Raw genomic sequence first — 27,372 nt, 5'->3', positions numbered from 1 at the left:
CCCGTGGAGTGGCACTGCCTCTTAAGGCCGCTCGGGGGCGCTGTGGGGGCTCTGGAGCGGGCGGCTCTCGGCTCTCGGGCGGCCGCTGCGCTCGCTCGCTCGACACTCACTCGCCCGGAGGTTTCCCCGCCGGCCGCGTCCCGTCCCGTCCGCTCCCTGCGAACTCAGTGTGCCCTCTGCACGTCCCCGGGCCCGCTCCCGCCCGGTTACGCCAGACGCCGATCTGCCCGACGGCGACATGGGCGTCCCCCTAGTCCTGGAGGCTGGCAGCCGGCGCTGGGGGCCTGTGCTCCTCGCCTTCTTCCTGGCTGCCTCCCGAGGTAAGGTCGGCGGAGCCTGGGTGCTGGGAGGAGCACCGGGAGAGCACGGCGGGCAGGGTGGGGGGTCACAGGTCAGATGGGGGTGCCCTGGGAGCCCCCTTCAGCCTGCCCTGACCCCCACCCTGCGGCAGGGAAGCTGCTAGAACTGCTTGGCAGGGGACAGCAGCTCTCTGCCACGAAGTGCCCTGGCGGGGTGGTGGGGCACATCTGTATGCTGACAGCTGCCCAAGCAGCTGCCTAGCCAACCCTTCCCTGCCCAGAGAGCCCAGGGCACGGGTACCTTCTGCAGAAAGGAGATGAACATGGTGGAGACGGCCCACTGTGTTCTAGTGGATGCCACTGGCTTTTGACACCTGCGGCATCTCCCTGCCCCGCCTCTGGGCTTTAGGATCTCACGTGGCACAGGAGTTGTATATTCTCAGCCAGTGCCCTGTACCCCAGTGACACCCCGGGTTGAGCCTTGGTGGGCACTGGTCCACTCCTGGACGTGGGTGCCCGTCTCATCCTTATCCTGATGGCTGAGAGCTGAGTGGTCGGCTGATTCTGGGCATCCTAGCAAAGCTGAAGCTCAGGGACAAGTGTGGGGCACTGGGAAGAATGTGGGATGCTTCCTAGCTTGCCTGTGAGCCCCTTCTGGGTCCTTAGATAACTTACAGCATCTTTCTAGCCTCAGTTTTCTCAGCTCAAACACAGAGGCCATATGCAGGGAGGTGCCACTTTCCTCTTCCAAAGTCCATACTGTCACAACTCCAGGTTATATCCTAGTCAGGGCTCCTGGGGGTGGGGTCCCGGTACTCACAGCCTTGCCCCTGGTTCTTGCCTGTTCAGCACTGAAGCAGCTGAATTTCAAGGGAAGCGAGGGCCGGCAGGCAGCCTATGGAACTAAACTTTAAACTTTTTCCCTGGGAAGCCTCGGGGAAAGTGTGAGTCATGCAGGGAGTCAGAGGGAGGCAGGAGGGAGGTGGAGAGCTTGGCAAGGGACCCAGTGGACAAGTCAGAAGAAAAGGGAGGAAGGGAAGGACAGGCTAAGAGCAAGAGGAGGAGGAGGCTGAGAGAACCTGGAAAACACCTCAGAAACAAACTGGGGAACCTGCAGGCAGCACATTATCACAGCACTGGGAGACCTGCCTGGGCCTCCAGTGAGGGGAGGAAGTCCCACCCCACAAACAGACCTGCCTGAGCCCCAAATTAGACCCTCCCCACGAAGAGCCAGAGGGGGTGGGGGAGCAGTCTTGGCACCAAGGCCATGGATCACAGTGGACATGGCTTCCCAAGGGAGCAGGGGGTGGTGGCGGGCAAGAAGGCCAGCATCCCACCTACCACAGACCACCTGCCCTGCCCCATCCTTTCCAAGAGATCCCGAGAGGCCCTGCAGTTTTCTTACCCCTGCCGTGCCCTCTTCTGGCTGGGCCACTCTCTGTTCAGCAGCCCCAGTTTGGGAAACTGAGTCCTAGAGCACTGGGACCAAGGGAGCCAGGTTGCGGAGTGGCTAGCAGCAGAGTGCTCAGAGCCCCTCATCCATATTGTCTGCATGGCTGGGAGCCTTGACTCCCGGAGGTCTCGGCTATTTAAACAATTTGGTCCTCCATCTCTTCCTGGGCCCAGCTCAGGGAGATAGATAATTAGGGTTTGAAGCAGCGAAAGGAATCAGGAGAATTCTTTCAGTCCAAACTACTCTGGGACTCAGTATTCTTAACTGAAATATGACTATTCATGCTGCCCCCCAGTACGGTGTGCAACAAGGGAGATAAGACATGGGGAGGCCTGGTTTCAGGTATGGTCAGGGGTGTCTGTGAGTTGGAAAGGCCTGCTCGGCAGCCCGCTGAGGTGCTGGGTTGCCGTGAACAGGACTGTTCAAGGTCAAAGCCTTGATGCTTTGGGAAGGTGAGATGGAGGTGGCTGGTGCAGACTCTTGGGGCTGGGCCAGCACCATGGAGAATGGTGGTGGTGAGCATGGTGCTCAGAAGCCCAAGAAAAGACCGCTTTGCTGGGCCCGACTTGGGGTGAGATGGGTAGAGGGAGGCCCCTAGGAGCCAGGACCCAGCAGCCCCCAAGGGTGGCAGAGTCTCTTCTTTCCTGATTGGCATGCCTAGGACCCGAGGGAGGTATTGTCCTTGCCAAGTCCTCATAGGCTGAGCCCAACTCTGGAACCAGCCTAGGGAGGCATGCTGGGGCTGGAGGGAGACTCCATCTTCCCTTCATAGTAAGCAGGTTGCAGGGCCTTGTTGAGTAACCCCAGTGGTGCAAGCCTCTGACACAGCAATGATCAGTTCTTAGGAAATCTACCATCCACTGCCCAGAGGCCCTGGGGTGGAAAGCTGCAGCCTTGAGGCCAGCCCATGGACATAAGGGGACATCAACCTAGCGCCAGAGGTACCCAGCAATATTGGGTAGCCCCATTCTGGGCTGGGCTGGTTGCTCCCACTTTCCCCCAAGAAGAACAAGGGGTCCCCCCTGGGGCCTGACCTTCCTAAGAGGGAGGTGGCCCAAGTGGGAGATACACGGCTGGGAGGCCACCTCCCTATAGGGAGGAGACTGAGGGAAAGAAAAGAAGGAAGGGGTCCTTGGTGACCACTGGGTCCACTGGCAGTGGCCCCCTCAACCTGCACTGACCAAGCCCCTCAGACTGAGTTTGAAGCCCTAGGTTTTAAGCCCACTGTTCGTCCAGGAGCAGCCCGGCCTCACCAGGGAGGGTGAACCAGGGATTGGCGGTACAGCTTCTGACAGACCCCCAGATCCCCTCAGCAGCAGCGCTGGCCCACCCAAGGTCTTTCCGATGCCACCCTGTGTGGGAAGGATGAAGCCCTCTCTGGGCTTCTTCTGGTCCCTAAGCAACACACCTGCAGTCGTGTGCCCTGCCTGCCAGGGCTTCCTGTACAACCCCGTTGCTTAACAGTCTGGCTTGGGGAGTTGATCAGACTTATGTTCAAATCCCCAGATGGCCATTTACTGCGCTGTGACTGTAGGCAGGTTACTCAACATCCCTGAGCAAGTTCTCGCATCTCTCCAGCAGGGTGACAACAGCACCTCCCTCGGGGGGCTGCTGTGAAGATTCGCTGCACACCCAACACAGCGCCTGTCACCTGGGGAACTCTGGCTGTGTAGTGTTCTTCTGCCTCTTGGCTTTGGGAGGCCACATGCCATTGGCTCACCATCTGAGCTCCTCGCTGCCTGCAGGGTCTGGCAGAGTACCTGGAGCATGGGAAGGCACTGGCTGACTGGTTTCCCTGGGACAGGACTCTCTAGGATGAGGGAGCCCTAAAGGAAGCATGTGCTGGGCCCAGCCCCCTGTAGCCCCTCTCGGCATTTACAGCCTGAAACGTCTATGGAGGTGTCCCTAGATTTTCCTCTTGATAGTTCCCCAGAGATGGGGACTTTGCAACTTCAAGGCAATCCGGGCCCAGGGTTAGCTTGACTTATTGGGGTCTTGCTTGCAGCTGGTCTTAACATTCAGCCTATTCCCTTTGGCTGACCATTCCCCGAGAGAAAGAATGGCTACCATTGTGCCCATCAGTAATTCAGTAATGAACTTGCTCTGCTCCTGACCCAGCCAGCCTCGTCCCTTCACTTTTCAACATAGGATTTATTTCCTATGGGGACCCAGGGTCAAGGCCTGCCTTTGCTGTTCATGTACTGTGGGACCACGAACACACACTCCCCCTTTATCTGAGCCCTGGGCAGGCTGGGTGGCATGGTCTTGGCAAGGCTGGCCACTCGCTTCTGAAGGGTAATTCCATGATGGTGCTTCCTGACTGTCAGTCATTTGTTCATCACGTTGGGGATTTCTGCAGTGTCTATCACCCTATGTGTACTGTCTTTAAGTCTACACATTCTTTTACTTAAGTAAATAGATTCTAAAGGGAAATTTTATATCACTGCCATAAATGGAAAGTCTGTGTCACTTGCCATAAATAGAACAAAATCATAAAAGTACATAGTAGGAAAACCAAATAAGGTACATTCTAGTTGGAAACCATAGCCCGGGGAAGGCTCCAAGCCTGCTGTACGCTGCAAAAGAAGGAGAGCTTAGCAAGTAATAGTGATGTTTTGAAGACACACAGGCATCAAACTGGGACTTTCTCTTTGATGTAATCAGGACTGAAAGAGAATCGAAAAGGGATTAACCTTCTCTCCCTGTGATTCAATGGTATTTAATGTCACCAAACTGAAAGTAAAACTACTTCTGCTGTAGCTGCCGTCAGCTCCTCTTCCTCACTGGAGAAGCAAACTCACCACTGTGACGAGTGGCAACTGGTGGCAGGGGACAGCTTGGCTGTCCTAGAGAAAGGGAGAGAGGGCACTGCTCACTATCCTGAGAAGCCAGAAAAGGGGCAGCAGGCCTCTCTGGGCTTCTTCCTGTCCCTCATTTTCTCAGGCCCTGGTGCCTTCCACAAATACATGCAGCGGCTCTCGCTGAGGCCTTTCCCCATGCTGTGGCCAAGTGGCTGTCCCAGCCACCACAGGGAGAGTGGGAGAGGGAGCCTGCAGCCTCACTAGCCAAGTCATCCTGTCCATCTGCAGGAAGGAGATGAGGCCTCTAGTCTGCCTCTGGCTACTTCTATAGTTCAGGCCGCCGGAGCCAGATGACTTGGGTTCAAATCCCAGCACCACCACATACTATTCGTGAGATTCTATACCAGTTACTTAATCTCTCCGCACTTCAGTTTATCCATCTCGTAGGGAAGGAGGACTCAATAAGCGACTCCATGAAAAAGTGATTAGAATGATGCCGGGCATAGTGTTAAGTGCCAGCTACTACCAGGACCCCTGAGCCTCCCACGCTGAGGGAAGGGCATAAAAAGATCTGAAGCGGAACCTTAGGAAATCCTCACAGCTCAGGACCTTGAGGGCAGCTGGCTCGAGGTGGCAGTCTGGGCTACAGATGGTCATCCTTGGGGAGGGCCTGGGAGAGCTGAGGAAGGACAGAAGCATCCCCTAGTGGGCCTCCTCCCTGGGGGCTGTGCCGGCCAATGGCCTCCAGCCCCGGACGCACCAATGCTTTGTTTCCCAAGGTACTGGAAGTGCTGCTTCCTCCCATAGAGCCTGGCTTCCCCTTCCCGAACTCCTTGGTCTGATCTGAATGGACACTTCCTGCAGGAGCAGGTATCAATAAACACATCTGAGGTGCCCTTTGTCCTCCTGGCCCTGGAGCCCCATGGGCGGGCCTGCCGGCTTTGGGCCTCCAGCCCCTCGCCCCGGGGGCATTTCCTGGAGCTCGGTGCTGGAATCGGGTCCAGTCCTGATTGGTCCTTGATTCTGTTGCCCTCTATGCTCGCTCTGCATCTTGATAAAGACAGAGCCTGGCCTATTCTTATACTCTCCAAGGACTGTCCTGGAGGACAGGGCCTGGTGAGGAGCTGGAGACCAGGTCTGTGTCTGTTTGTGGCCCCCTCTGAGGGCGAAGACCTGGCCCTTTGCATCTCACACAGGGCCAGCAATAACAGGCCATCGGCAACTGTGTACTTACAGCTCCTAACAGCTGGACAGAGTTCAGCTGTTTGGGTGGGGCCTCCCAGGCCTGACTAATCAAGCCAAGGACACACCTCCAAAAGCTGGGGTGTTGCCTTGGCAACTGCCTGCTAAGCTCCTGCCCCGTCAGGGAAAACACACGTCTGTCCACACCCACACACACCCATCCCAGGCACCACACCCACAGGGTTTCACAAGGTGCCTGCTAGGGGGAAAAAGATCACACAAAACTACTGTCCTGAGATGAAGCCAAACAAGAGCTCCTTTCCCCGGTACTGGAACAGAAGCTTCTATATGAGGCTGAGCCCACCTGGGGCTGAGGGTCCTACTGCTGGAAAATGGCAGAAGCAGGACCAAATTCTGGGCGGAAGTCCCTTAAGGAGCTCTGCACCCCTTTGGCCTCTCTGCCTTGGGCCTGGCTCATCTTAGGACCTTGGTAAATATTTGTGGAATGCAAGAAAGATGTTTTCCGTTTGGGTCTGAGGCAGAGCAAGGATGGCTGTGTGGGGTGTGGAGAAGTCAAGTGGAGGTCAGTTCACGTTCTCAGTAGCTGGAGGGTGAGGTGTCAGCCCCACCCACTGGGGGGTGGGGTGGGGGACTCTTCCTGTCTCTAGTGCTGGCTGGTCCAAGGTGTGGGTCTTAGTTCAGCTGCGGAGGGCTATGCGGCCTTGGACAAACTGCTTGACTTCTCTGATTCTATTTTGTCATCTTTAAAATGAGCATGATAAGCCCTACATCAAGGGTGTCATGAGAACTAAAAGCGGTGAGTATAACGTGTTTAGCAAGTCCTAGCTAACATGTAAGAAGTGCTCAAATGTCTGTGGTCACCTCCGTGTCCCAATCTTGCCTCATTCCTCTGCCCTAAAGAAAGACAGCCCGCCACAGGGTTTCAGAGCTGGAAGGGGCCTAGGAATGTGGAGAGTCTCTTAAGATAGAGAAGCAGGGAAGGGAAGCCCAGAAAAGGATGGGATCTGCCCAAAGGCACACAGCAAGGGCATGGCCAAGTGGGGACTGGCGTCCAGGCTAGAGTTGTTTGTTTGTCTTTTGAGGGCTGCACCCTCGGCATATGGAGGTTCCCAGGCTAGGGGTCGAATCAGAGCTGCAGCTGCCAGCCTACACCAGAGCCACAGCAATGCAAGATCTGAGCCACATCTGCGACCTGCACCACAGCTCAAGGCAACACCGGATCCCCGACCCACTGAGCAAGGCCAGGGCTCAAACCCGAATCCTCATGGATCCTAGTTGGATTCATTTCTGCTGCACCACAACAGGAACTCCCCAAGCCAGAGTTTTCAATCCTGAGGCCTAGAATTTCCCAAGTTCACAGCATTCTTCCTTTGGGTGCTTTTGCCATCTTACCCAGCAACCGATGAGGGCTGGGGTGGGGTGCTGGGCCCCACGAATAGCACAATGATGGATGGTTCCCACATGGACATAGGCTCAGGCCTAGGGCTGGGGGCTTTTTCCTGTCCCACGTGCCCTGGGCCACCCTGGAGCCAGGGGCCTTCCTCCCCACCCACTCTCCCAAGGCTCCGACAATGCCCCAGGTGTCTGAAAGGATCTGCCCCTGACAATAAGCAACATCCTCCCACCAAATAATTATAATTCCAGCTGTGCTATTTACAGCCCGATAACACGTGCGTCTGCGCGGTCATGGATGGTGTGGGGCACATGTGCTGTTTTCCCTGATGCGATGTCCTTCAGAGTCCCCCTCAGGACAGGCTGCCCCTGGGCCGTGTCCTGGCTAGAGTCTCAGACACAACAAACACAGTGTTTTCTCTCCCCATCGGAGGCCCAGGCCACTCCTACCTGGTGGCCCTTTTGCCGCGCACTCTCCCACACACCCAAACCTACAGCCACTGTAGCTTCTCCTTTTTCTAAAAGGGGAAGAAATCCTTCTGGGGCATATGGGGTGTTAGGGATTGAGCAACGCCCCTCCCCAACTCTGTCTCTGAACCCCAGCTCTGTGTCCCCCTCAGGCCTTTAAGGAAATTGCCTCTGGGGCTGAAAATTGCTGCCCGTGCAATTCTGCCATCACTAACACCAGTGCTTGGACCCAGAGGGCTCTGGGCTGACTTTCTACTGGAGGCCCTGCTGTTTGCTCCCACCCTGCCCCACCTCCCTGTTCTTATGGACACCCAACCCACCCCCAAGCTAGCCTCATCTTGCCCACAACTTGGCCCCACCCTATCCACACCTCTGTCCACTTAGCCGTCCCCACCTTGCTCAGCTCTGTGCTCCATTTCTGGCTGCTGCCTCTGCCTCTACTCTACCGGTCCTCCTCCACCCACCCCAGACCTGTGGCCCTGGCCTCTACTGAGCCAGCCCCCTGCAAAGGCTGCTGGATCTGGATTCAGCTCTCACCCTTGGGGGTAGCTCTGGGGCTGAAGAAAATGTTTGGGAAATGGGAAAATAGGGTACCAGTTGGGAGCGATGCTGGCAGGAGCTCCCATATGGCCCTCTGGGGAAAGGGGGAGTGCAGGGCAGAGATAATCCAGGGTCCACTCTTGGGGTGGGTCTCTGTTCTTACTCAGAGGGTCCCTTCTGTAGCTCTTCTCCGCCTTCATTTCCTGGCACAGACATAATGCAACAGCCTGGCTTCTACTGAGGACCTTGAGTGGCTCATCTCTCCTCTGAGCCTGAGGGTCTCATCTATAGGACAATGGGCTTGGGCAATAGAATCTCTCCCTGGTTAGACCAAGAAGCCACACTTGTGGATCAGAAACTCAAACGTCCACAGGGCATTTATGGTGAGGGAGTGAAGCAGGCAAGGTGGAAACATCAGGGAGTCACGGGGACTGTGGCAGAAGCTAGAACACCAGTGCCCCAGCTGACGACTGCCTTGTAGGAAAGCTGCTTTAGTGTTTACCTTCTGATTTGCAAAGGGAAGCTGAAAGTTGGAATTTTCAAATCAAATTCCTGGTTTTTAAATGTTGGTACTCTAAAAAAAAAAAAAAAACCCATAAAATACTTTGAAGGTCAGATAAAATATGTTTGAAGGCTAGGTGTGGCCTGTGGGCTGCCACTTTCTCAATTTTTCCCTTTCTGTACAGTCTAAGTGCTTGAATTTAATTTTGACTCTAGCACTTATTTGCTATGTGAACTTCAGTGAGTTCTTAACATCTCTGTGCCTCAGTTTCCTCATTGATGAAACCGAAATAAAAATAACATCTACCTTACAGGCTTGTTAGACATAAGCATAAAGCTCTTAGCGTAGCACAAGACATGCTATTTCTTCTAGTTCTAACTAGATCCTGCTTTACCTGAAGCCTCCACGCTCCAGGTTCTGAGTTCATACCTTCTGGAGCTTTAGGCAAACCACCTTCCCTTTATGGGCTTCTGTATTTCTGCCTGAAAGGGAATTCAGCATCTTGCTAAAGAAGTTCTGACATCTCTGCTCACCTTGGCAGTGACTTTCCCAAGATCTGGGCATCCCAGTCATGGCTCCCTCTCACATGTGGGTGAAATGAGTGGGAGGCTCTGGGGTGTATCTGATCTTCTTACACTCTGCTTTAAATATGAGGCATGCCGAAACTGGACCACAGCTGTGATCAGTCATTCACCCCTTAGTGGGGAAGAATCTGAGCTCAGCTTCTCCATTCTATCCTGCAGAACTGTTTTCACTCCTAAGTAATGTCTTTTGAATTGCAGAAATGAGTTAGAGACCTCTCTAGCTCTCAGGCATCAGGCACCAACTTTCAGAGCACTTCCTGTAAATTACCTGTAGTTTTGTCTCAGCAATGGCAGGCACCTGTTTCACTTCTATGTTTTATAGTGAGGAGTCTGAGCCTCAGAGTCTAAGTAACTCAGCTCTGGGACTCCAGCGCAGGCTGGGCTGATTCCAAAGCTACACCAGGCTGCCTCTCTGCAGACTGGGCCAGGTTTTTAACCCTGCCGGGGGTGGGGGGGGGGCTGGTTTCAGGTAGTGGCAATGGAAAGGACATATCCATTTGGGTCTCGTACATATTTCCAAACTCTGCTTCCCTCTCTGCCTACAAAAGTCCCTGAGAAACCAATTAAAATGAAAATGCCGCTGATATCAACTAACTAAAGCTATCCATCCTGTCTGCAGAGGGCATGAGAGCTCATGTCTCGTGTCCTCCTCTTTCCCTCATTCCGTCCGTCCTCTCACAACCCCGTGTTCTAGCTTAACATGTCCCTCATTGTACCCATGAGGAAACAGGCTCACAGCTAGACAGAATTGTCCTATTCTTTTTTTTTTGTTTTTTTTTGTTTTTTTGTTTTTTTTTGGCTTTTTGCCTTTTCTAGGGCCGCTCCCGCGGCATATGGATGTTCCCAGGCTAGGAGTCGAATCAGAGCTGTAGCCACTGGCTTACACCAGAGCCACGGCAACGCGGGATCCGAGCCGCGTCTGAGACCCACAGCACAGCTTGCAGCAACACCAGATCCTTAACCCACTGAGCAAGGCCAGGGATTGAACCCGCAACCTCATGGTTCCTAGTCAGATTCATTAACCACTGCGCCATGACGGGAACTCCAGAATTGTCTTATTCTTAAGGGTGAGTGCTTCTGGGGGTCACAACAGTTAAATGCTGGGAGACAGGGGTAAGAAAAAGAGGACCAGGGGATATTCTCATTTGCTTACTGAGAACAAAAGGAACTAGAAAATATTTCTAAGAAGACGGGGTAGCAGGCAGGTGTCGGAAGGAGATGACCTTTTCTGTATTTCCTGTCCTTGTCCCTGAGACACCTTGGTTTTCCTGCTTCTCCACCATCTTTCACTTTCTGGAATCCTGTCTGTCCATCAACCCCAAAGACTCTCCCTCCTTTAAGAAGTCTCCTGACCATTCCCAGGAAGGTCCTGTCCTCTTTCCTTCAAGTGCCCTTTAGGGTGTGGGGTGACTGTGGCAAAAGGCAGGACTTGTCTGCCCAGCCAGGTCATAAGCTCCCAGGGGAGGCCCCATCTTCAGCCTCCAGGTGAGATGTAGCTCCTGGCACACTCCTCACCAGGTAGATACTCCATTACTGCTCACTGATGAGGAGGTGGGAAGGTAGGGCCAGCCCCAGGAGTGGGAAGGACCAGAGGTGCGGTCAAGGGCAAAGAGCTGCTATTTCCAAATAGCCCTCTGCTCCCCATCCTGCTCCCACATGGCAGCTCTGGGCATGGAGGTTAGACATGCCAGGGGCCAGTATGGGCAGAGCCATGGTGCCCGCAGTGGGGGGACAGGAGCTGGGGCCAGGGCAAGTATGCCACCTGGAAGAGGAACACACGCTGGCTGGGCCCAGTTTGCTGCCTGCCTGGAGTCTCCTGTGCTTTGTCCAGCTTCACCTGGGGAAGTGCCTGTGGCTCCGCCCACACAGCCTGGGATGGAGCTGGGTTCAGGAGCTGATGAAGAAGCTGAGGCTTGGGGAGGGCAGCTGACTTATGTGGAGCTTGTGGCTAGGGAACCTGCATCTTTGAAACCCTAGGCCAAGGTTCTTCCCTGCTTTGGGGGCACTGGGAGTGGTGCCGGCTCAGGCGTGTGACTGGTTCTTGTCTCTCTCAGCAGGTCTGGTGGCAGCGTTCAAGATCACCACACCATATTCCCTGTATGTGTGTCCTGAGGGGCAGAATGTCACTCTCACCTGCAGACTCTTGGGCCCCATGGCCAAAGGGCACGACGTGACCTTCTATAAGACCTGGTACCGCAGCTCACGGGGCGAGGTGCAGGCCTGCTCGGAGCACCGGTCTATCCGCAACCTCTCGTTCCATGATCTTCACTTGCATCACAGTAGCCACCTGGCCAATTCCAGCCAGGATCTGGCACAGCGCCACGGGTTGGAGTTGGCCTCCGACCACCACGGCAACTTCACCTTCACCATGCGCAACCTGACCTTGCTGGACAGTGGCCTCTATTGCTGCCTGATGGTGGAGATAAGGCACCACCACTCAGAGCAGCGGCTCTACGGAGCCATGGAGCTGCAGGTGCAGAGAGGTGAGGGCTTCCTCTGTGGGACAGGCTGGGGGTTGTCGCTCTGGGACGGTGTCTGTCCTTGTCTGGGAGGGTGAGCAGAGAGGACAGCATGACCGTGGGAGGTGGTGCTCTGCCTCCGATTGTATGACCGGGCATAACACCGTGCTGGAGCTGTGTGATTGATTCTGGATGCGTGGTGCTGGCACCACAGGGGTAAGCATGTGAGACGGGGTGGTACGGTGTGTGGAGCTGTGTGAGTGTCTCTCTGCATAGCTGGGTGTGAGGGGGAGGAAGGGTCTATGGCTCTGTTTATGACAGGGGGACTTTTTAACAGGGGAGGGTGTACGAACTTGGGCTGGGCGTGTGACTGCTCACAATTGCATGGCTGTGATACATGACCTGGCATGAGAGTTACGAGTGTGTGTGTGTGTGTGTGTGTGTGTGTGTGTGTGTGTATGTGTTATGTGTGTGTCTAGGTATGTGTTATGTGTGTGTCTAGGTGAGAGGGTAAGGGGCAGTAGGCTGGATAGAGGTGTGGGCTAGGGCAGGTATCCACATGCCCCTGGGCATGGCATGATGATGGGCAGGACATGCCTGGCTGTGCAGTGAAAATGCCTCTCTGCGTGTGAGTGTGTCCAGCTGGGCAGACATTGCCAAGGGAACTGTAGCATGAGAACCTGTGACACTAGCCTGGACAAACCTCGCTGGCCTGCCACTCTCCTAATGACCCTGCTCTTTGCTCCCACAGGTGAAGAAGCACCATCCAAATGTATCCCATACCCATCTTCCTCTAAGGAGAGTGAAAGTAAGGATCCTCCTTCTTGGCTCTTCTGGGTTCTGTGTTCTCCGCTGTCCTCATCCTGGCTCGAGGCCTCACTCTGAACTCTGACCTCATCACCCCAAGCCCATGGAATTCCTGTTCCTCCTCCTCTGCTGCTGTCCCTCTCTTTTGCTTCCTCCGCCACCTGAGCCAGTGGGCCGCAGTCCCCCAGAAGCCCATGCCCCTTCCGAGGCCCAAAGCCTGGGGAAGCTGGCTCCTGGAGTCCCAGCTCTGGACACCCTGGGTGGGCTGTGCCCTGGCAGTGACTTCTGGCCAGGTGCCCCCATGAAAGGTACTGAGTGCCACAGGCTGCTGAGCTGGTTTTCCGTGGGCACTGCCGCTGCCCACCAGCCTTCTCCCACATGGGAAGGTTGGGGGGCTGTGGTGGTGGAGGGGTCATACTGGATTCAACTACTTCATCAGAACTTTCTTGTTCTGTGTATGGCAGAGGAAGGAAGGGGAATGGAACTACATTGTTTTTGGAGCTCCTGCTATGTGCCCAGCACTGGGCTAAGTTGGTCCAAGTACTGGTATCTCAGTGGCTTCTTATGAGAACCCTGTGAAGGAGGCATCACCCCCCACCCCCTTTTTTTTTTTTTTGCTTTTTAGCACCACACTCGTGGCACATGGAGTTTCCCAGGCTAGGGGTCAAATCAGAGCTGCAGCTGCCAGCCTATACCATGGCCATAGCAACACAGGATCCGAGCCATGTCTGTGACCTATACCACAGCTCACAGCAACGCCAGATCCTTAACCCACTGAGGAGGCCAGGGATTGAATCTGCAAGCTCATGGCTCCTAGTTGGATTCGTTTCTGCTGCACCAAGACAGGAACTCCAGTGTCACCACTTTCACTTTACATACATGGAAATGGAAGCCCAGAGACGTGACATAACTTGTCTTAATTCACACAGCTGACAAGAGGAGCCTAGCTGGGACTGTGCTCAGTCACCTTTTTCCCACGTCTGGGGAGGAAACTGGTCCTGCAGTGTGGGGTGGCAATCGGCCCCCTGGTGTTTGCCCAGAGGTGCCCTATGGGGGATGGGAACACTGCTTCGAGGGGCGCCTGGGCACCTGGAGGCCGGGCGAGAATGCCCAGCAGCTTAGAGGCATCAGGCAAAGGGGAGATGTCTGAGGGGTGCCCTTCTTCTGAGAGGAGGGCTCTTAGCTTCCTCAGTCTTTCCTGCATTAGTTTTTGCTGGGCATCTAGTGTGCACCAGCCCCTGCCTTGGTTCCCCCCCCCCCCATCCCCACCGCCCTCTAGGAGGACATACGCCAAAACCGCAGCCAGGGATGGGAACACTCTGCTATGGCCCCAGCCAAACCTCCACTCCAAGGCCGTGGGGACTTTCTACTCAAACTATTCTTTTTTTTTTTTGAACCAACAAACAGACCAGCCAGGAACAAAATTAGAACACAATTTAGTCTGAGCCAGACCCACATGGAGCTAAGAACAAGCCTCCCTGCCTGCACCCTGAAGGGCTCACATGCAGCCTCAGCACTTAGCCACTGCCTTCCTCACTTCCTCCTCTGGTGGCACCCTGGGGAGAAGGACCCCCTTGACAAGCCCCTTCCTTCTCACGCAGCAGCCTCATGACTGGGAGCGCACACGCGTGCCTGTGCATGGGACGGGACGAACCTCACCTGGCATGGCCCACGAGTGTTCACTTCCCCATCGCTCCTTCCACTCTGAACAACCCCTTACTCCCACTTCTGCCTCCAGGAGCTCCTGCAGAAACAGTCATCTCAGCCCCCACCCCCATTTCACAGATGGAGAAACAGGTTCAGAAGGGTGAAGGCACTTGTTCCCAGTCTCTCAGATCCAGAGCCAGGAGGAGAAGCCAGAGTGCCTGATGCTCACTGTGCAAACCCTGCCTGAGTGCCAGGGCCCTCCCCTCTGCCAGTACTCATTTTCTTTTCTTTTTTCTTTTTTTTTCTGGAAGCCTCAGTTTCTTTTCTTTTCTTTTTTTTTTTTTTGTCTTTTTGCCTTTTTTAGGGCCGCTCCCACAGCATATGGAGGTTCTCAGGCTAGGGGTCGAACTGGAGCTGTAGATGCCGGCCTACATCAGAGCCACAGCAATGCCAGATCCGAGCTGCATCTGTGATCTACACCACAGCTCACGACAACGCCGGATCCTTAACACACTGAGCGAGGCCAGGGATCAAACCCGCAACCTCATGGTTCCCAGTCGGATTCGTTAACCACTGAGCCACGATGGGAACACTAGTACTCATTTTGAAAACTAGGTGTATGCATTAAGTCTTGGAGACAGAATCAAGAGAGGCTGGAGGCACGATGCTAGAGAAACCAGCTGTGAAATGGAGAGGCTGTGGAGACTTGGGTCATGTTTCTTGATCTAGACTCTAGAGAAGCAACTGCTGGTATCCAGGGAATGGAAGTCACCTGAGAAATGCTAGGAGTCTGGCCGATAAAAGCCCAAGGATGAGGCAGAACCTTGAACGTAACTATTAAGAGTAGGTCAGGCTTCTTTTGCTGGGCATCTCTGCTCTCACATTTTGACATTTTCCTTCTTCTCCAGCTTACGGGGATGTGCAGCCTCACGCTGGCCCCTGCTTTCCAGGGCTATGGTCTCCTTAGAGGCCAAAGGGATATGTTTGCTTTTGTCCCAGCTGTCGAGGGCAGGGGGATGGTTTCAGTGACTTCTAGAGTCCCCTTTGGACTCCAGAGACGCTTGGTTCTGGAGGGCTGGCAATTACAGCTGCAGTGGAGTCTTAGCACTAGAGTAGAAGTGGTCTCAGATGAAAAGAAACCAGCTATACTTTGGGGTGGGGTGTGGAGGCTTTGGAGGGCACTTCCACCCTCTGGGCGCCATGTGTCCACTGAGCCATGGCAGCAAGCGAGTCCCTTTCCTACTGACAGGGAGGCAATCCGTGTGACCTGAGGGGCTGAGTCAGAAATCAAAATCACAATGCCCCCAGGAGCTGGTGGGTAAGACGATAGGGAGGGGTAGGGACTGGGGTGAGCACCCAGCTGCCCGTCTCTCAGGGCAGTGCCAACCGTTACACACTAGGAGGGGGGCCCAGGGCTGCTAGAGCCACTTGATGTCCAAGCCAAGTCGGAAGTCCAGATTTTACATGAACTCTCTCCATTTTAAAATACTGGCCACAATGTTAAAAAAAAATATGAAGTACTGCATTGGATGTATTTGTAAACCGAGTCTATTCTAGCGAGAGGCAGTAGGGTACAGTGGTTCAGAGCACAGAGTCTGACACCCGCCCAGTTGCTTAGCCTCTCTGTGCCGTGGTTTTCTCCTCTGTAAAATGGAGATGATGGGAATTCCTATCATGGTGCAGTGGTTAACAAATATGACTAGGAACCATGAGGATGCGGGTTCGATCCCTGGCCTCACTCAGTGGGTTAAGGATCCGGCATTGCTGTGGCTCTGGCATAGGCTGGCAGCAGCAACCGCTCTGATTCGACCCCTAGCCTAAGAACCTCTCTAAGACATGGGTGCGGCCCTAGAAAAGGCCAAAAAAAAAACAAAAACAAAAACAAAAACAAACAAAAAAACGGAGATGATGACTTTAACCACACTTTCCAGGTTGTTCTGAGGCTAAAATGAGGTATTCCATGTAAAGAAAGCGCCAAAGCACCATGCCAGGCATGGTGTCCATGCTGGCTGGTATTACTTCTAATGCAGAATTTCTAGGCCTGGTTTCCCAAGTCATCTCATCCCTTACCCTGTGCCAAGTGGCAAGTAGGTGGCAGTGGACCGTGGATGCGGATCCTGTTTTTTTTGTTTTTTTGGTCTTTTTAGACCGTATGCTATGCCTCCGCAGCCTACGGAAGGAAGTTCCCAGGCTAGGGGTTGAATTGGAGCTGCAGCTGCCAGCCTACGCCACAGCCACGGCAATTCCAGATCCTTACTTAACCCACTGAGCGAGGCCAGGGATCGAACCCACATCCTCATGTATACTCTTCAGATTCATCTCTACTGTGCCACAGCAGGAACTCCAGTATCGTGTTTTCTCACAGACATTTGCTGGTGACCTATGTGCCTCGTAGGCCCCAGGGCCAGCTGTTGGCCACTGCCCTCCACTGCCAAATTCACCTTTGGAAAGATCCCAGTCCCTGCTATAAGACAGGGCCCCACAGCCAGCTTTGCCACCTGGTCAGTTCATGATGCTTCCAGCCAAGAAACTCTAAGTTGTCCTTCTCTAACTGCAGCCCCCATCTCCTAATGCTATCTTTGGAAGATGGAGGGTTGCTGGTCTTTGAAATCCTCTGAATGCCCACATCAGCTTGAGGTGGCAGGGGAGGTGATGAGAGGGGACTGGGACTGAGGAAGGTGGTACCCACAGAGCCCTGAGCTGTTGAGGGGCTGTGGTTTTTCACTGAATCCAGGACATGGGGCTAGGCAGCCCACCTCCCCGAGAAGCCACCTGCCCACCCCCAACACAGCAGGATGTTTGGTTTGCTTTCATCCAGCCCCCTCCCTGGAACCAGGCAGCTCCACTGAACTCCCTCTTCTGAAAACACCCTCGAGGTACTGGCAGGTCCTGTACAGAGACTTGCTGAGCAGGCTGAGCTCCTCCCTTCCCACGCCTCTGGGTAAGGGCCTGGCCTACTGCATGGTGCTGGCCCGGCAGCAGCCTCTGCTAAGTGCCTGACCACCTCCTCAGCATAAACCTGGCTCTGGATGGCTACCAAGCAGGACCCTCCCCTCCACCCCAACCCCCCAGATACTGGCCACACCTGGGGGGAAGAGTGGGGAGCTGTGGCAAGGCTGTGCTCTGCAGAGAAGCCCACGGTCTCAGAGGGCAGTTGGTCCACAGAGCTGTCCCCAAACCCTGCCCTCTGGCCCCAGCCTAGGTTGTAAGGAAACCAAATTCTGATCCCCTAGAGGGCCCACAGAGGAAGAGTCTTTGGGGATAGGAGTCAGGCAGAGAGGTTGGGCTGAGCCCCCATGGCCAGCAGGGAGCGGGACTCAGTGGTCACTGACTGTCTATACCGCATGCCGCTCATTCCAGGCCAGAGGAGAGACCTGCTTTGATGACCAGAAAAGGGTGCTTTGTAGCCAGTTTCTCAGTGCCCACAATAAGGTCCTGTGATGGGGTTTAGGGAGATACTCAAATGTCTCAATTATAGACTACTTTACTTTCAATACTCTGCGTCAAAGTGCAGCCTGGCTAAGGTCTGCGGGGAACCTGCTTTAATGTGGAGTTGAACTTGCTTTGTAACGAGCCCAGCAACTGTTCCTGTACCAGCGGGTACTTCTAAAGAGCCTGAAAACAGCTTGTTCTCTTCCGCAGTCTGAACGAACCCCCCGAAAGCTTGTTTACACTGTCAGGTTGTTTAGCAACACAATGAGATAAAAACAGCCTTTATTCCCAAATAAGTGGTGTCAAGGCAACAGTGAGCCAGTCCACCTTCCCAAAGTTCCCTGGGGCCAAATTGACGTGACACGGTATCCCAGCCCATCCGTTTTTTTTTGTTGTTGTTGTTTTTTTTGTCAGAAGGAAGGGCTGAAATTGGGAAGGAAGTGCATTTACGCTGGTTGTGGTTCTGAGGGCATGTCTGTTCTCAGCCAAACTCCAGGAGTCAGCAGATGGACTGAAATAAATTAAACCTCCCGTGCTGTTGGTGGGATGGTGGAGCCATGCAGCTTTTTTTTTGGGGGGGGAGAACAATTTAGCAATAGCCTAAAAGAAAATACACGTACTCGTTGGCTCAACACTTTCACTACTAGGGGTTTATGTTTGGATGTTCTAGCCCAAGTGAGCAAAAATGCGTACACAAGGAGTTCACTGCTCCGTTATTAGTTATATTGAAAAATGGAAGCAACCTACATATCCGCCAACAGGGGACTATTTGAATAAATTAGGGGTGAGCCACGTGATAATGCCCTAGGCAGAATGAGGTAGGTCTCTGCCGATACAGAGAGGTGTCCAAGCTGTGCGAAGTTGGAAAAGCAATTGTCATGTGATCCCATACATGCTGCACATGCAGAGACTGTATTGAGGCTGCACACTAGAAAACTTGGGACAATGATTATGTCTTTAGAGGAGGCCCAGGTAAAAGGGGAGGAAGGGACTTTTGAATATTTTTTTTAACTTGTCTTTTTTTTTTTTTTTTTTTTTTGGTAATTTAGAAAGCTTAAAAAACTTTAAAGGTTGGACAAGGGTTCACATTTCCCTAATTCCCAGCCCAGGGTTTTGCCCCATGAATTGTACCTGTGAGATCACTTTCAGAGGCCCTGTCCCAGAGCTAAGGAGTTTCTCAAGGGATAAGTAGGGCTTTTTATTCATTTATTTTCTATCGCGCTCAAAAACCACATATAAGATTTGCCATTTTAACTGTTTTCAAGTGTACGATTCACTGGCATTATGCTCATAATGTTGTGCAATTATCACCACCATCTATTTCCTAAAGTTTTCACTCAGGCTTTTGACCTTGAATGTGTGGCATGCGGTCTGGGAAGGGTCTGCTCTCCCTTTGCAGGGAACAACTGGTGGCCCTGGGTGGTCCAGCTGTTCCTGGGCTGGGGTGAGGATCCCCCCCCCCCGCCCCCCGCTCTCTCTCTTCCATGGAGCTGCCTCAGCTGTAAGCGCCTGGCCCATTTCTGGGTGCTCTGGGGTTTCCAGACCTTCTGTGCCTCTATGAGTTGCTGAGGGTCTGGCTGTGGGGCCTGGGTAAAGGTGGGTCCTCCTGCTGTTCAGCCTTCCATCTCTGGGCCTCAGTTTCCCCTCAGGAGGAGCAGTGGGAATGCAGCCTCACCTTGGCTGCCTCTTCGCCCTTTCAGGTATCACGGCTGCCGCCCTGGCTACAAGTGCCTGCATCGTGGGCATCCTCTGCCTCCCTCTCATCCTGCTCCTGGTCTACAAGCAGAGGCAGGTGGCCTCCAACCGCCGTGAGTATTCCTGCCCGCCTGGGCTGGGGGGTGGTGAGTGACCTGTCCTACTCGGCTGTGGGGATTAACTAAGGCAAAAGGCAGGCAGAGTTCTTCTTCTCAAGAGATCAGAGCCGCTAGAGTCCTTGGAAGGAGCTGGGCTCAATGACGGAGAGAGGAGGGGACCCAGATGTGCCACTTTCAGGGCTCGAGTGCCCACTAGCCCCTGGCAGTGCTGGCTTGGCACTCAATATCTGTTGAACGAATGAATAAGCACATGGAGTAGCTCAAAGTGGTTTATAAAAACGCTGCCACTTGAAGATCCTTTGGGGACCGGCTTTGATGTACAGGTAGGCTTGCTTTGCTAGCAATTATTGGGACAAAATGACCTTTGGAGTATCAGAACTGGGAGGGATCTTAGCGGTAACTTGGTTCAGCTCTTTCCTTTTATGGGCAAGAATTCTAAGATCAGCAGGGCTAAATAACTAACCAAATGTTATATAACTTCCTAAGTGGCAGAGCTAAGACTCAAACGCAAAGCTTTCAACTCACGCTTCTCAGGGACCGTAAACCCATTGCATGATAAAAAACACTCATCAGCATGCGTGTCATAGCCCAGGACCCCTAACCTGTAAGACTGCTGTGCCGGGTACCACGCCGAGCTTGTTATAATCATTCTCCCTTATTCCTCATAGCACCACTAAGAATTTGGTCCTGCCTCTGGGCCTATTCTACAGCTGAGCAAACTGAGGCACAGAGCATTTAAGCAATTCCTTTAAGGAACCACACAGCGAGTACGTAGTGGAGCCAGGTTTCAAACTGTGGCCACAGATACCTTTTCACCCATCTCTTCGGGTGACAGGGCCCCTTGCCCTTCCTTTGACCCCACCCGTGAGCCTCAGCTAGCCCAGTCCTCCAGGAATGAAAGGGTGGGGCCCTTGCATGGCCTCCCCTACCTCATCTCCTCTGTCTGCTGCAGAAGTAACTGACAGAGGCCGGCTCTGTCACCAGGTGGCTTTGGCTTTGGCTCTGGCGGGACTGTAACTACTTGACAGCCCTGTCTGTCCGGCTGTCAGTGGGTCACTCAGGGGCTGTGGCCATCTCTGCCTTTCTCCCAGGTCATCCTATTGCTCTCACAAAACCCACCACAGCCTAACGACACAAATACCCTAGGGTTGGATCTGGGGTGGGGGAGGGTAAAGGGGTTGGATCCGAAAGAGGAACCCAGGGGCTCAGCCCGGGAGAGAAATGCTTCTGCTCATGTGTGGAGCACTTCCATGGAGGTGGGGAAGGGATGAGAGACATGCTCGGCTAGGCTCAGCTCCCAGATAGAGAGGTGCTTTCTGTCCCCCTCACTCCAGACCACAAGGCTGCCTCTGGGCAGAGGATGAGGATGGTGCGGGGTTGGGGAGGGGGCTGCTGATCCTGCTTTGGTGCCTTGGTCTTCCTCATAGGGTCCCCAGGGATTGAGCCAAGGCTGGTGCCATATCCCAGGATGGAAGAAGGAAAATCAGAGAGCAGTCATCTCCAGGCCAGACCACTGTGGGGGGTGGCCTGAGGACATGGGGAGCCTGGGGTTTGGGCCCCAGTATCTCCCACTCCCCACACTGGGACACCTGCAGTTTAGGGCCTCCCAGAGGAAGGGACAGGTGAGCTGGTTGCTGATGGGCTTCAGTGAAGGAAGACTCTGGGGGGTGGGGAGGGCAGTGGGGGCCTGGGCTGTGCCATGATCAATGTTGAGGTGTCCGCTGAAATTCTAAACAATCCCCTTTTCTGTGATGGGCAGCTGCTTCATTGCACCTTATCCCCAGATATATTCTATGCAGTAGCAGGAAGGTATCAATAATTTATCTTCTAATAAAAGTATTCTTGAGGCCAGTCCCCTGCCCCTTCCAAAAAGAAAGAAAAGGAAAGAAAAGAAAAAAAAATGACCTGTTGCAGGCTCAGAGACAGACACAAGAGATGCCAGAGGGGACCACCCCAGAGAAACCAAGTGTGAAATGGAGAGGAAGTGTGGATTTGGGTCGCTGTTCCTTTTTTTTTTTTTTTTTTTGTCTTTTTGTCTTTTTAGGGCTGTACCTGCGACATATAGAGGTTCCTAGGCTAGGAGCCTAATCGGAGCTATAGCTGCTGGCCACAGCCACAGCCACAGCCACAGCCACACCAGATCTGAGCCATGTCTGTGACCTACACTGCAGCTCACAGCAACACCATATCCTTAACCCACTGAGCAAGACCAGGGATTGAACCCTCAACCTCGTGGTTCCTAGTCGGATTTGTTTCTGCTGCACCACGATGGGAACTCCTGGGTCACTTTTCTTGACCTAGATGCTAGAGAAGCAGCTGCTGGTTATGGGAACAGAAGTCCCTGCGAAATCCCAGGAGTCAGGCCACAGGGCAGAGGTTGAGTGACCTGGAGTGGGATGGCACATCAGGGATGGAGGGGATGGGGAGTACGTGTGGCACGCTCTGGGCAGGAAGCTGGCACTGAGCCTGGCATGGAGGGCATGCTCGGGAATGAGCCACACTCAGGAAAAAAGAAAGAGAAAGGGCTAGGAGCTCTGAGCAAGGCTGTGTGCTGCGGAAGCCAGTGAGCATGGCAGCTGCTCTAGAGTCAGACACGCGTTATCCCAGGGCGGCGGAGAGGATGAGCTGAGGGAACGCCGAGACCCACACGGAGCCAGATACAGAGCTGCCCAGTAAACAAGGAGCCATGATTCCGATGCCTCAGAGATTTCAGGAACTTGTGTGCAACTTCCCCGTGGGTGTTCTGTTGTTGTGTCCCTCCCCCACCTTTTGTTTCCCCATCGTAATCGGCAGCGAAGCTCTTACAAAACGAGAAGGATCTGTGGGAGTATGTGGGGAACAGCGAGAAAGAAGGAAGTTGGGGTCATTGCATCTGGTTGGTGGCCAGTTTGGGTGGGTGGGGAACCCCCAAAGTGGGGCAGGGTGACAGCAGCTTGGATGTGGAGTAGAAAGGAGTAGTCTAGCTGAGAAGGGATGGGGATCTCGAGCCCCCCTAAGGTTCATCTAAGAGATGCTGCCTCGAAAGATGCCCTATTAGGCAAGGTGGAGGATGGGACAGAGAGAACCAGGAACTCTAATTACGAACTGAGCTTGCAACACCTCCGCTCAGCAAATCGTGGCTGATGCCCAGAACGTGACAAATGTCCAAACAGGAAAGAGCAACTCAGGAGCCAGGTCTTTGGTTGGCCCTGAATGTCTAACATCATCAAAGTGAAGTCATAGGAGAAATCACTGGCTGCCTTTGGTCCCCTGGTGAACAAATATTGTCCTATATATTTGTAAAAGGGAGCCCGAATTTCATTTATCACTGGACAAAATGGGCCACTCACTGAGGCCTCACCTGCTAGGCAGAGCACTGAGTGAAGAGAGGTGGGGTGAGGGCTGAGCACAGTCCTGCCTGGGCTTGCTCCTGTTCCCCAAGGGGCATTGCCAGCCAGGGCAGAGATGCTCTCTGGAGGAGCTTTCCCCCCCTTTTTTTTTTTTTTTTTGTCTTTTGTCTTTTTTTGTTGTTGTTGTTATTGTTGCTATTTCTTGGGCCGCTCCCGCGGCATATGGAGGTTCCCAGGCTAGGGGTTGAATCGGAGCTGTAGCCACCGGCCTACGCCAGAGCCACAGCAACGCGGGATCTGAGCCGCGTCTGCAACCTACACCACAGCTCGCGGCAACGCCGGATCGTCAACCCACTGAGCAAGGGCAGGGACCGAACCCGCAACCTCATGGTTCCTAGTCGGATTCGTTAACCACTGCGCCACGACGGGAACTCCGGGCTTTCCCTTTCTGACCGCCTTCTCTTTCTGTCTGTCCCTAGGTGCCCAGGAGCTGGTGCGGATGGACAGGTAAGGCCCATGGAGACCTTCCCGAGAACACGTCCCGCAGTCTCTCCCCATCCTGACTCAAAGCTTGGCAGGCTCTCTGTCCTCCTGCTTCTCCCTGGGCCATTTCTTCTTCTTCTTCTTTTTTTTTTTTTAGGGCCACACCCGTGGCACATGGAGGTTCCCAGGCTAGGGGTCGGATTGGAGCTGTAGCTGACCTACGCCACAGCCACAGCCACACCAGATCTGAGCTGCCTCTGCGACCTACACCACAGCTCCTGGCAACGCTAGATCCTTAACCCACTGAGCGAGGCTAGGGATCGAACCCTCAAGCTCATGGAGGCTAGTTAGTACATAAGGAGGTGGGGGGGAACTTTCCACTGGGACAGACCAGCTCTTTCCCCCTGTCCTCTCTGGTCACAGCTTATACCATGACAGGGCTGAGAAAACAGACAAGGCCTTCCTGGGCCCCCCTGTGCCCTGGGCCAGCTGTCAGGAAGGAAATACTTCTGTGCAGTAGGGCCCTTGTTTTGCTGCCTGGCACAGCTGGTTAGAAGAGCATCTGCCATCTGTCACTGAGGGCTACACATCTGTGCTGATTGGCTGTGCTCCCTGCCAACCCTCAGCCAGGAGGCTGAGCTCCAACTTGGATGGGCGATGCACCCACCTTTGGGCCTCAGTGGTCAGCCGGGTAGCAGTGGGGAGAGGAAGCAGCTGAGCCCGGGGCAGACACTGAAACATGCAAAGGAGGCCAGTGCACCTGGAGCTGTGGCTCCTCCTTGCAGGGCACCCCAAGGAGAAAGCTGTCGGGCCACCACAGGCCTCAAGGGCAGAGGCTGACCAGGCTCAGAGGAGGGTGGCAGGGCAGGGGTGCAGAGGCTGGGGAGTGTGTGTGGTGCGCTCCGGGCAGGAAGCTGGCCCCCAGCCTGGCATGGAGGTCATGTTCAGGAGTGAGCCACACTCAGGAACTTGGCCCCGGTACCAGCAACACCAAATCGAAAGCTCCTCCGGGTGTTTGAAAGGGGTGATTTTTCAGACAGGTCACAGGAAGTTCTGCTAGTGATCCTGCTAGAATCTCAGAGTTGGTGAGATCCTCAGAGGTTGTCCCTCTCCAGAGCAGGAAATGGGGAGGAGAATGCCTCCCTTCAGCTCAAGGCATTCAATCCTAATGCCATGAACTCTACTGACCAAAGAGAGACTTGTCCCTGGATTCCTGCAGCCAGGGTCCTGGAGGGCCTCCGCCCTGGGCTTCCTGCTTGGGCCTGGGGCGATGGTGTGGCTGGGGTCAGCTGCTCTTAGCTCAGGGCCAGCGGGAGAGTGCAGCCCTGGATCCTCCCTTCCTGCTGGGAAAGGCTGCTGAGGCCTGGCGGGGGAAAGGAGCGGCGAAGTGGGGCAGGTGCAGAGGGCGGAGGCTTCGCCTTGGCAGCACAGCTGACCTTCGGTTCTGATTCTCCAGCAGCAACGTTCAAGGAATTGAAAACCCGGGCTTTGAGAACTCTCCACCCTCCCAGGGGATGGTGGAGGCCAAACCCAGGCCTCCCCTGTCCTATGTGGCCCAGCGGCAGCCTTCTGAGTCTGGGCGGCACCTGCTCTCTGAGCCCAACACTCCTCTGTCTCCACAAGGCCCCGGCGATGTCTTCTTCCCCTCCCTAGGTGAGAGCTTCTCTTTTCCCGCACAGTGCTACAGCCTGTAAGGTCATGACCTCTCCATGGCCTGCCAAGCATCAGTGTCACTCCCCGTCCTCCCTGGGGAGTCACAGCCTCAGGGTGTGGGGTTGGGGGATGAAGGACAGAGCCACGCCCCCTTCACTCTGCTTCTCCTTTCTTTTGCAGACCCTGTCCCCGACTCCCCAAACTCCGAGGCCGTCTAGACCAGCTGGGTGCCAGTAGGCAGCTGTGGCTGGGCCTGGGGCAGGTGCATTTGAGCCAGGGCTGGCCCTCTGAGTGGTCCCTTGGCCTTGGCCCCATTTCCTGCCTCCTGCTCCAAGCCCAGATTCTTTGAGGTCCCCCTGATGGTCTGACCTTCGACCCCTCGTGGCAGAAGGGAGAAGGTACTGGATCACTCAATCCCTGTCTCAAAGACAGTCAGGTGCTGGGAACCCACCCCAGAGGCCTGAAATTCACCAGCTACTGATGCCAAATGACCTACATCCCAGAAGCCTCAGAACTGCCAGCTTCGTGGCAGCCTCTCTCCCTGGGACATGAGCCTTGGGACCTGTCGGTGCAGGTGGGCACTGGACATGCCTCTCAGCGCCCCCCTCCGGGCATGAGACACAAGACACGCTGTGGAGAGACTCCTCCCCACTGTGATGACCCAGCTCCCCCATCTCACCTGAGGCTGCTCATCTGTCAGACTCACTCTTTGTACCCAGGGGGCTCCGGGGCTGGGCCTGCCTGGCCCTGGGCCACGGGGGCCTTTCCTGGCTACCTCCCAGCAGCAAACTCACTGAGGAGCTGTCAACAGGTTAAGCAAATCTGGGGCTGCCACTGCCTATACTCTGGTTCCCACAGTTCATTGGCCAGAGGTCCCCAAACGGGAAGTATACACTGGGGCACGGTGGCCACTGTGAGCCAACTGGCCTCTTGAGCAATGCGAATGAGGCCAGAGATTGCACTACCCACCACAGATGGGGGTGGGGGTGGGGAGCCGGCGGGGCCTGCTGGGAAGGTGAGAGGGCTCCCCCGCCCCTGAACCATGTGGTCAAGGAGATAGTGACCACATAATGTATTGCCCAAACTGTGACACTTTTGAGTCTGAAGAAGGGGTGCTATTAAAAACTACATGGGCAACAGTGCGAACAAACCCCGTGGACAGATGCTAAGAGCTGGGTTTAAACCCCGACTCTGCTTCCGAGGGGCCTGAAGCCCAGGGATCCCTCCCTGCCCCATTCTGTTCCATTCCGTCTGTGCTGAGCCTTCACTGCAGAGCGACCCTATCAGGTGGGAGGAGCGGGCATGTCCATGGAAAGGCTTGTGCCCTCTGCTCTGGACCCTCTGCTCCCATCTCCTGCTTCAGGGCCTGACCCGGGTTTGTTTTTCTACACGTACACGAGGGGCGTCCTTGGTGGAATTAAAAAGTTTTAATGGATGGAGAGGAGTGGGGAGGGGTCTCTGTTCACTGGGGGCGGGGGGTGAAAACGGAAGGTGGGGCCTGAGAGGCGGAGAGGCGAGTTTGAGCTGCCCCAAGTTCCTGGGCACTGCGCTATGGAGGGTATCGTTTCAACTGGACCTTCGTCTGCCAGCAGCCTATGCTGGCTCAGCCTGGGTGCCCAGAGCCAGGACTCCAGGCCAGGATGAGGGTCCAGCAGGCAAGCAGAAGCCTGCCTGGCCTGGAGGGGCCAGGAGTCGCGGAGGGAGAAAGCAGCAGCTGTAGGCGCTCCAGCAGCAGTGAGCCCAGGGCCTGCCGCTGCAGGACCCTGGATGCACGACGTAGCCTGCTAAAGCTCCCATCTCAGGCCCAGAGCCCTAGGCTCATACGGGCCTCCAGCCATGCCTGGGGGCCCTGATGAAAGGGTGAACTGGGGCCTCGGGCCTTGAGACCACACTGACACTTCCAGCAGCCAGAACCCCGAACCCTGGCTCCCGATTTATCGCTGGGGGTCCTTGATTCCATCCGCTGCCGTGGAAACTCTGCCAGGTGCCACAGAAAGAGGGTGCTGTTCTCACAGCTCATGGGGGTCCAGAAGGCAGGGATGGGCAGGGTGACACCTGCTCAAGGCAGGGCCAGGCTACCTCTAGGGTTGAAGAACAAACCCACAGACCAGAGTCCCTGTCCCCCAACTCAGAAAGAATGCTCCTGGCACCATGGGGAGGCTGGCCTGGCCCAAACCTCAGCTTTTGATCTCAAGGCAGAGACAACTTCTAAGAATCTGGCTGCCAGACCCCCGGCCCAGCTGCCGCTGTGTGGAGGGACGCGGGGAGGCCCCGGAACAGAAAGCCACCGCACTTCCTCCTGCACGACCTCGAGCTTTTTTCTTCTCTGGACCCTTACTAGTGAACATATCTCGGCTTCGTGGTTTCCTGTTTTCAGTGAAAACTACTCTGAGCTCCAGGCTTCATCTTCATCCATGACAACACGCCCCACCCCTAGCAACCCTAGAGGTGCCCTCCTTGATGCTACAGGGAGGGGCAGGGTACCAGGGTGCCCCTCTCTGCTCGT

The 27,372-nt window shown here is 54.8% G+C and overlaps 2 protein-coding genes across 16 annotated transcripts in view; one reads left to right on the top strand and one right to left on the bottom strand.

Moving 5' to 3' along the window:
- The window catches only part of CDH23 (cadherin related 23), a 467,077-nt gene that overhangs the window by 41,238 nt on the left and 398,467 nt on the right, over window positions 1-27,372 (bottom strand). For 2 of the 12 annotated variants that reach the window (XM_021072661.1, XM_013983304.2), the window contains exon 1: window positions 975-8,975. The exons of 8 other annotated variants lie outside the window; for them this stretch is intronic. The gene's annotated coding sequence lies outside the window, so the exon portion shown is untranslated. Of the gene's footprint in view, window positions 1-974; window positions 8,976-27,372 lie in introns of those variants that run through there. 2 more of the 12 variants (XM_013983302.2, XM_013983303.2) reach the window with 2 other exon arrangements.
- Window positions 39-26,305, top strand: VSIR (V-set immunoregulatory receptor). Of its 4 annotated transcripts, none has more exons than XM_005671045.3 (7): window positions 39-320; window positions 11,297-11,725; window positions 12,453-12,509; window positions 19,288-19,395; window positions 23,210-23,237; window positions 24,670-24,866; window positions 25,047-26,305. In XM_005671045.3, the coding sequence occupies exons 1-7, from the start codon at window positions 239-241 to the stop codon at window positions 25,082-25,084; spliced, it is 939 nt and encodes a 312-aa protein (XP_005671102.1). In that variant the 5' UTR covers window positions 39-238; the 3' UTR covers window positions 25,085-26,305. The 4 variants fall into 4 exon arrangements, with proteins under 4 accessions (XP_005671102.1, XP_005671103.1, XP_005671104.1 ...); XM_005671046.3 differs by having other exon boundaries at window positions 54-320; window positions 11,300-11,725; XM_005671047.3 differs by having other exon boundaries at window positions 54-320; window positions 24,673-24,866; window positions 25,047-26,299.

The sequence above is a fragment of the Sus scrofa genome, chromosome 14 (genome assembly GCF_000003025.6).
Source record: "Sus scrofa isolate TJ Tabasco breed Duroc chromosome 14, Sscrofa11.1, whole genome shotgun sequence".
Taxonomy (NCBI): Eukaryota; Metazoa; Chordata; class Mammalia; order Artiodactyla; family Suidae; genus Sus; species Sus scrofa.
The sequence above is the reverse complement of the archived record's forward strand: the minus strand, read 5'-3'. Positions and strand labels throughout refer to the sequence as shown.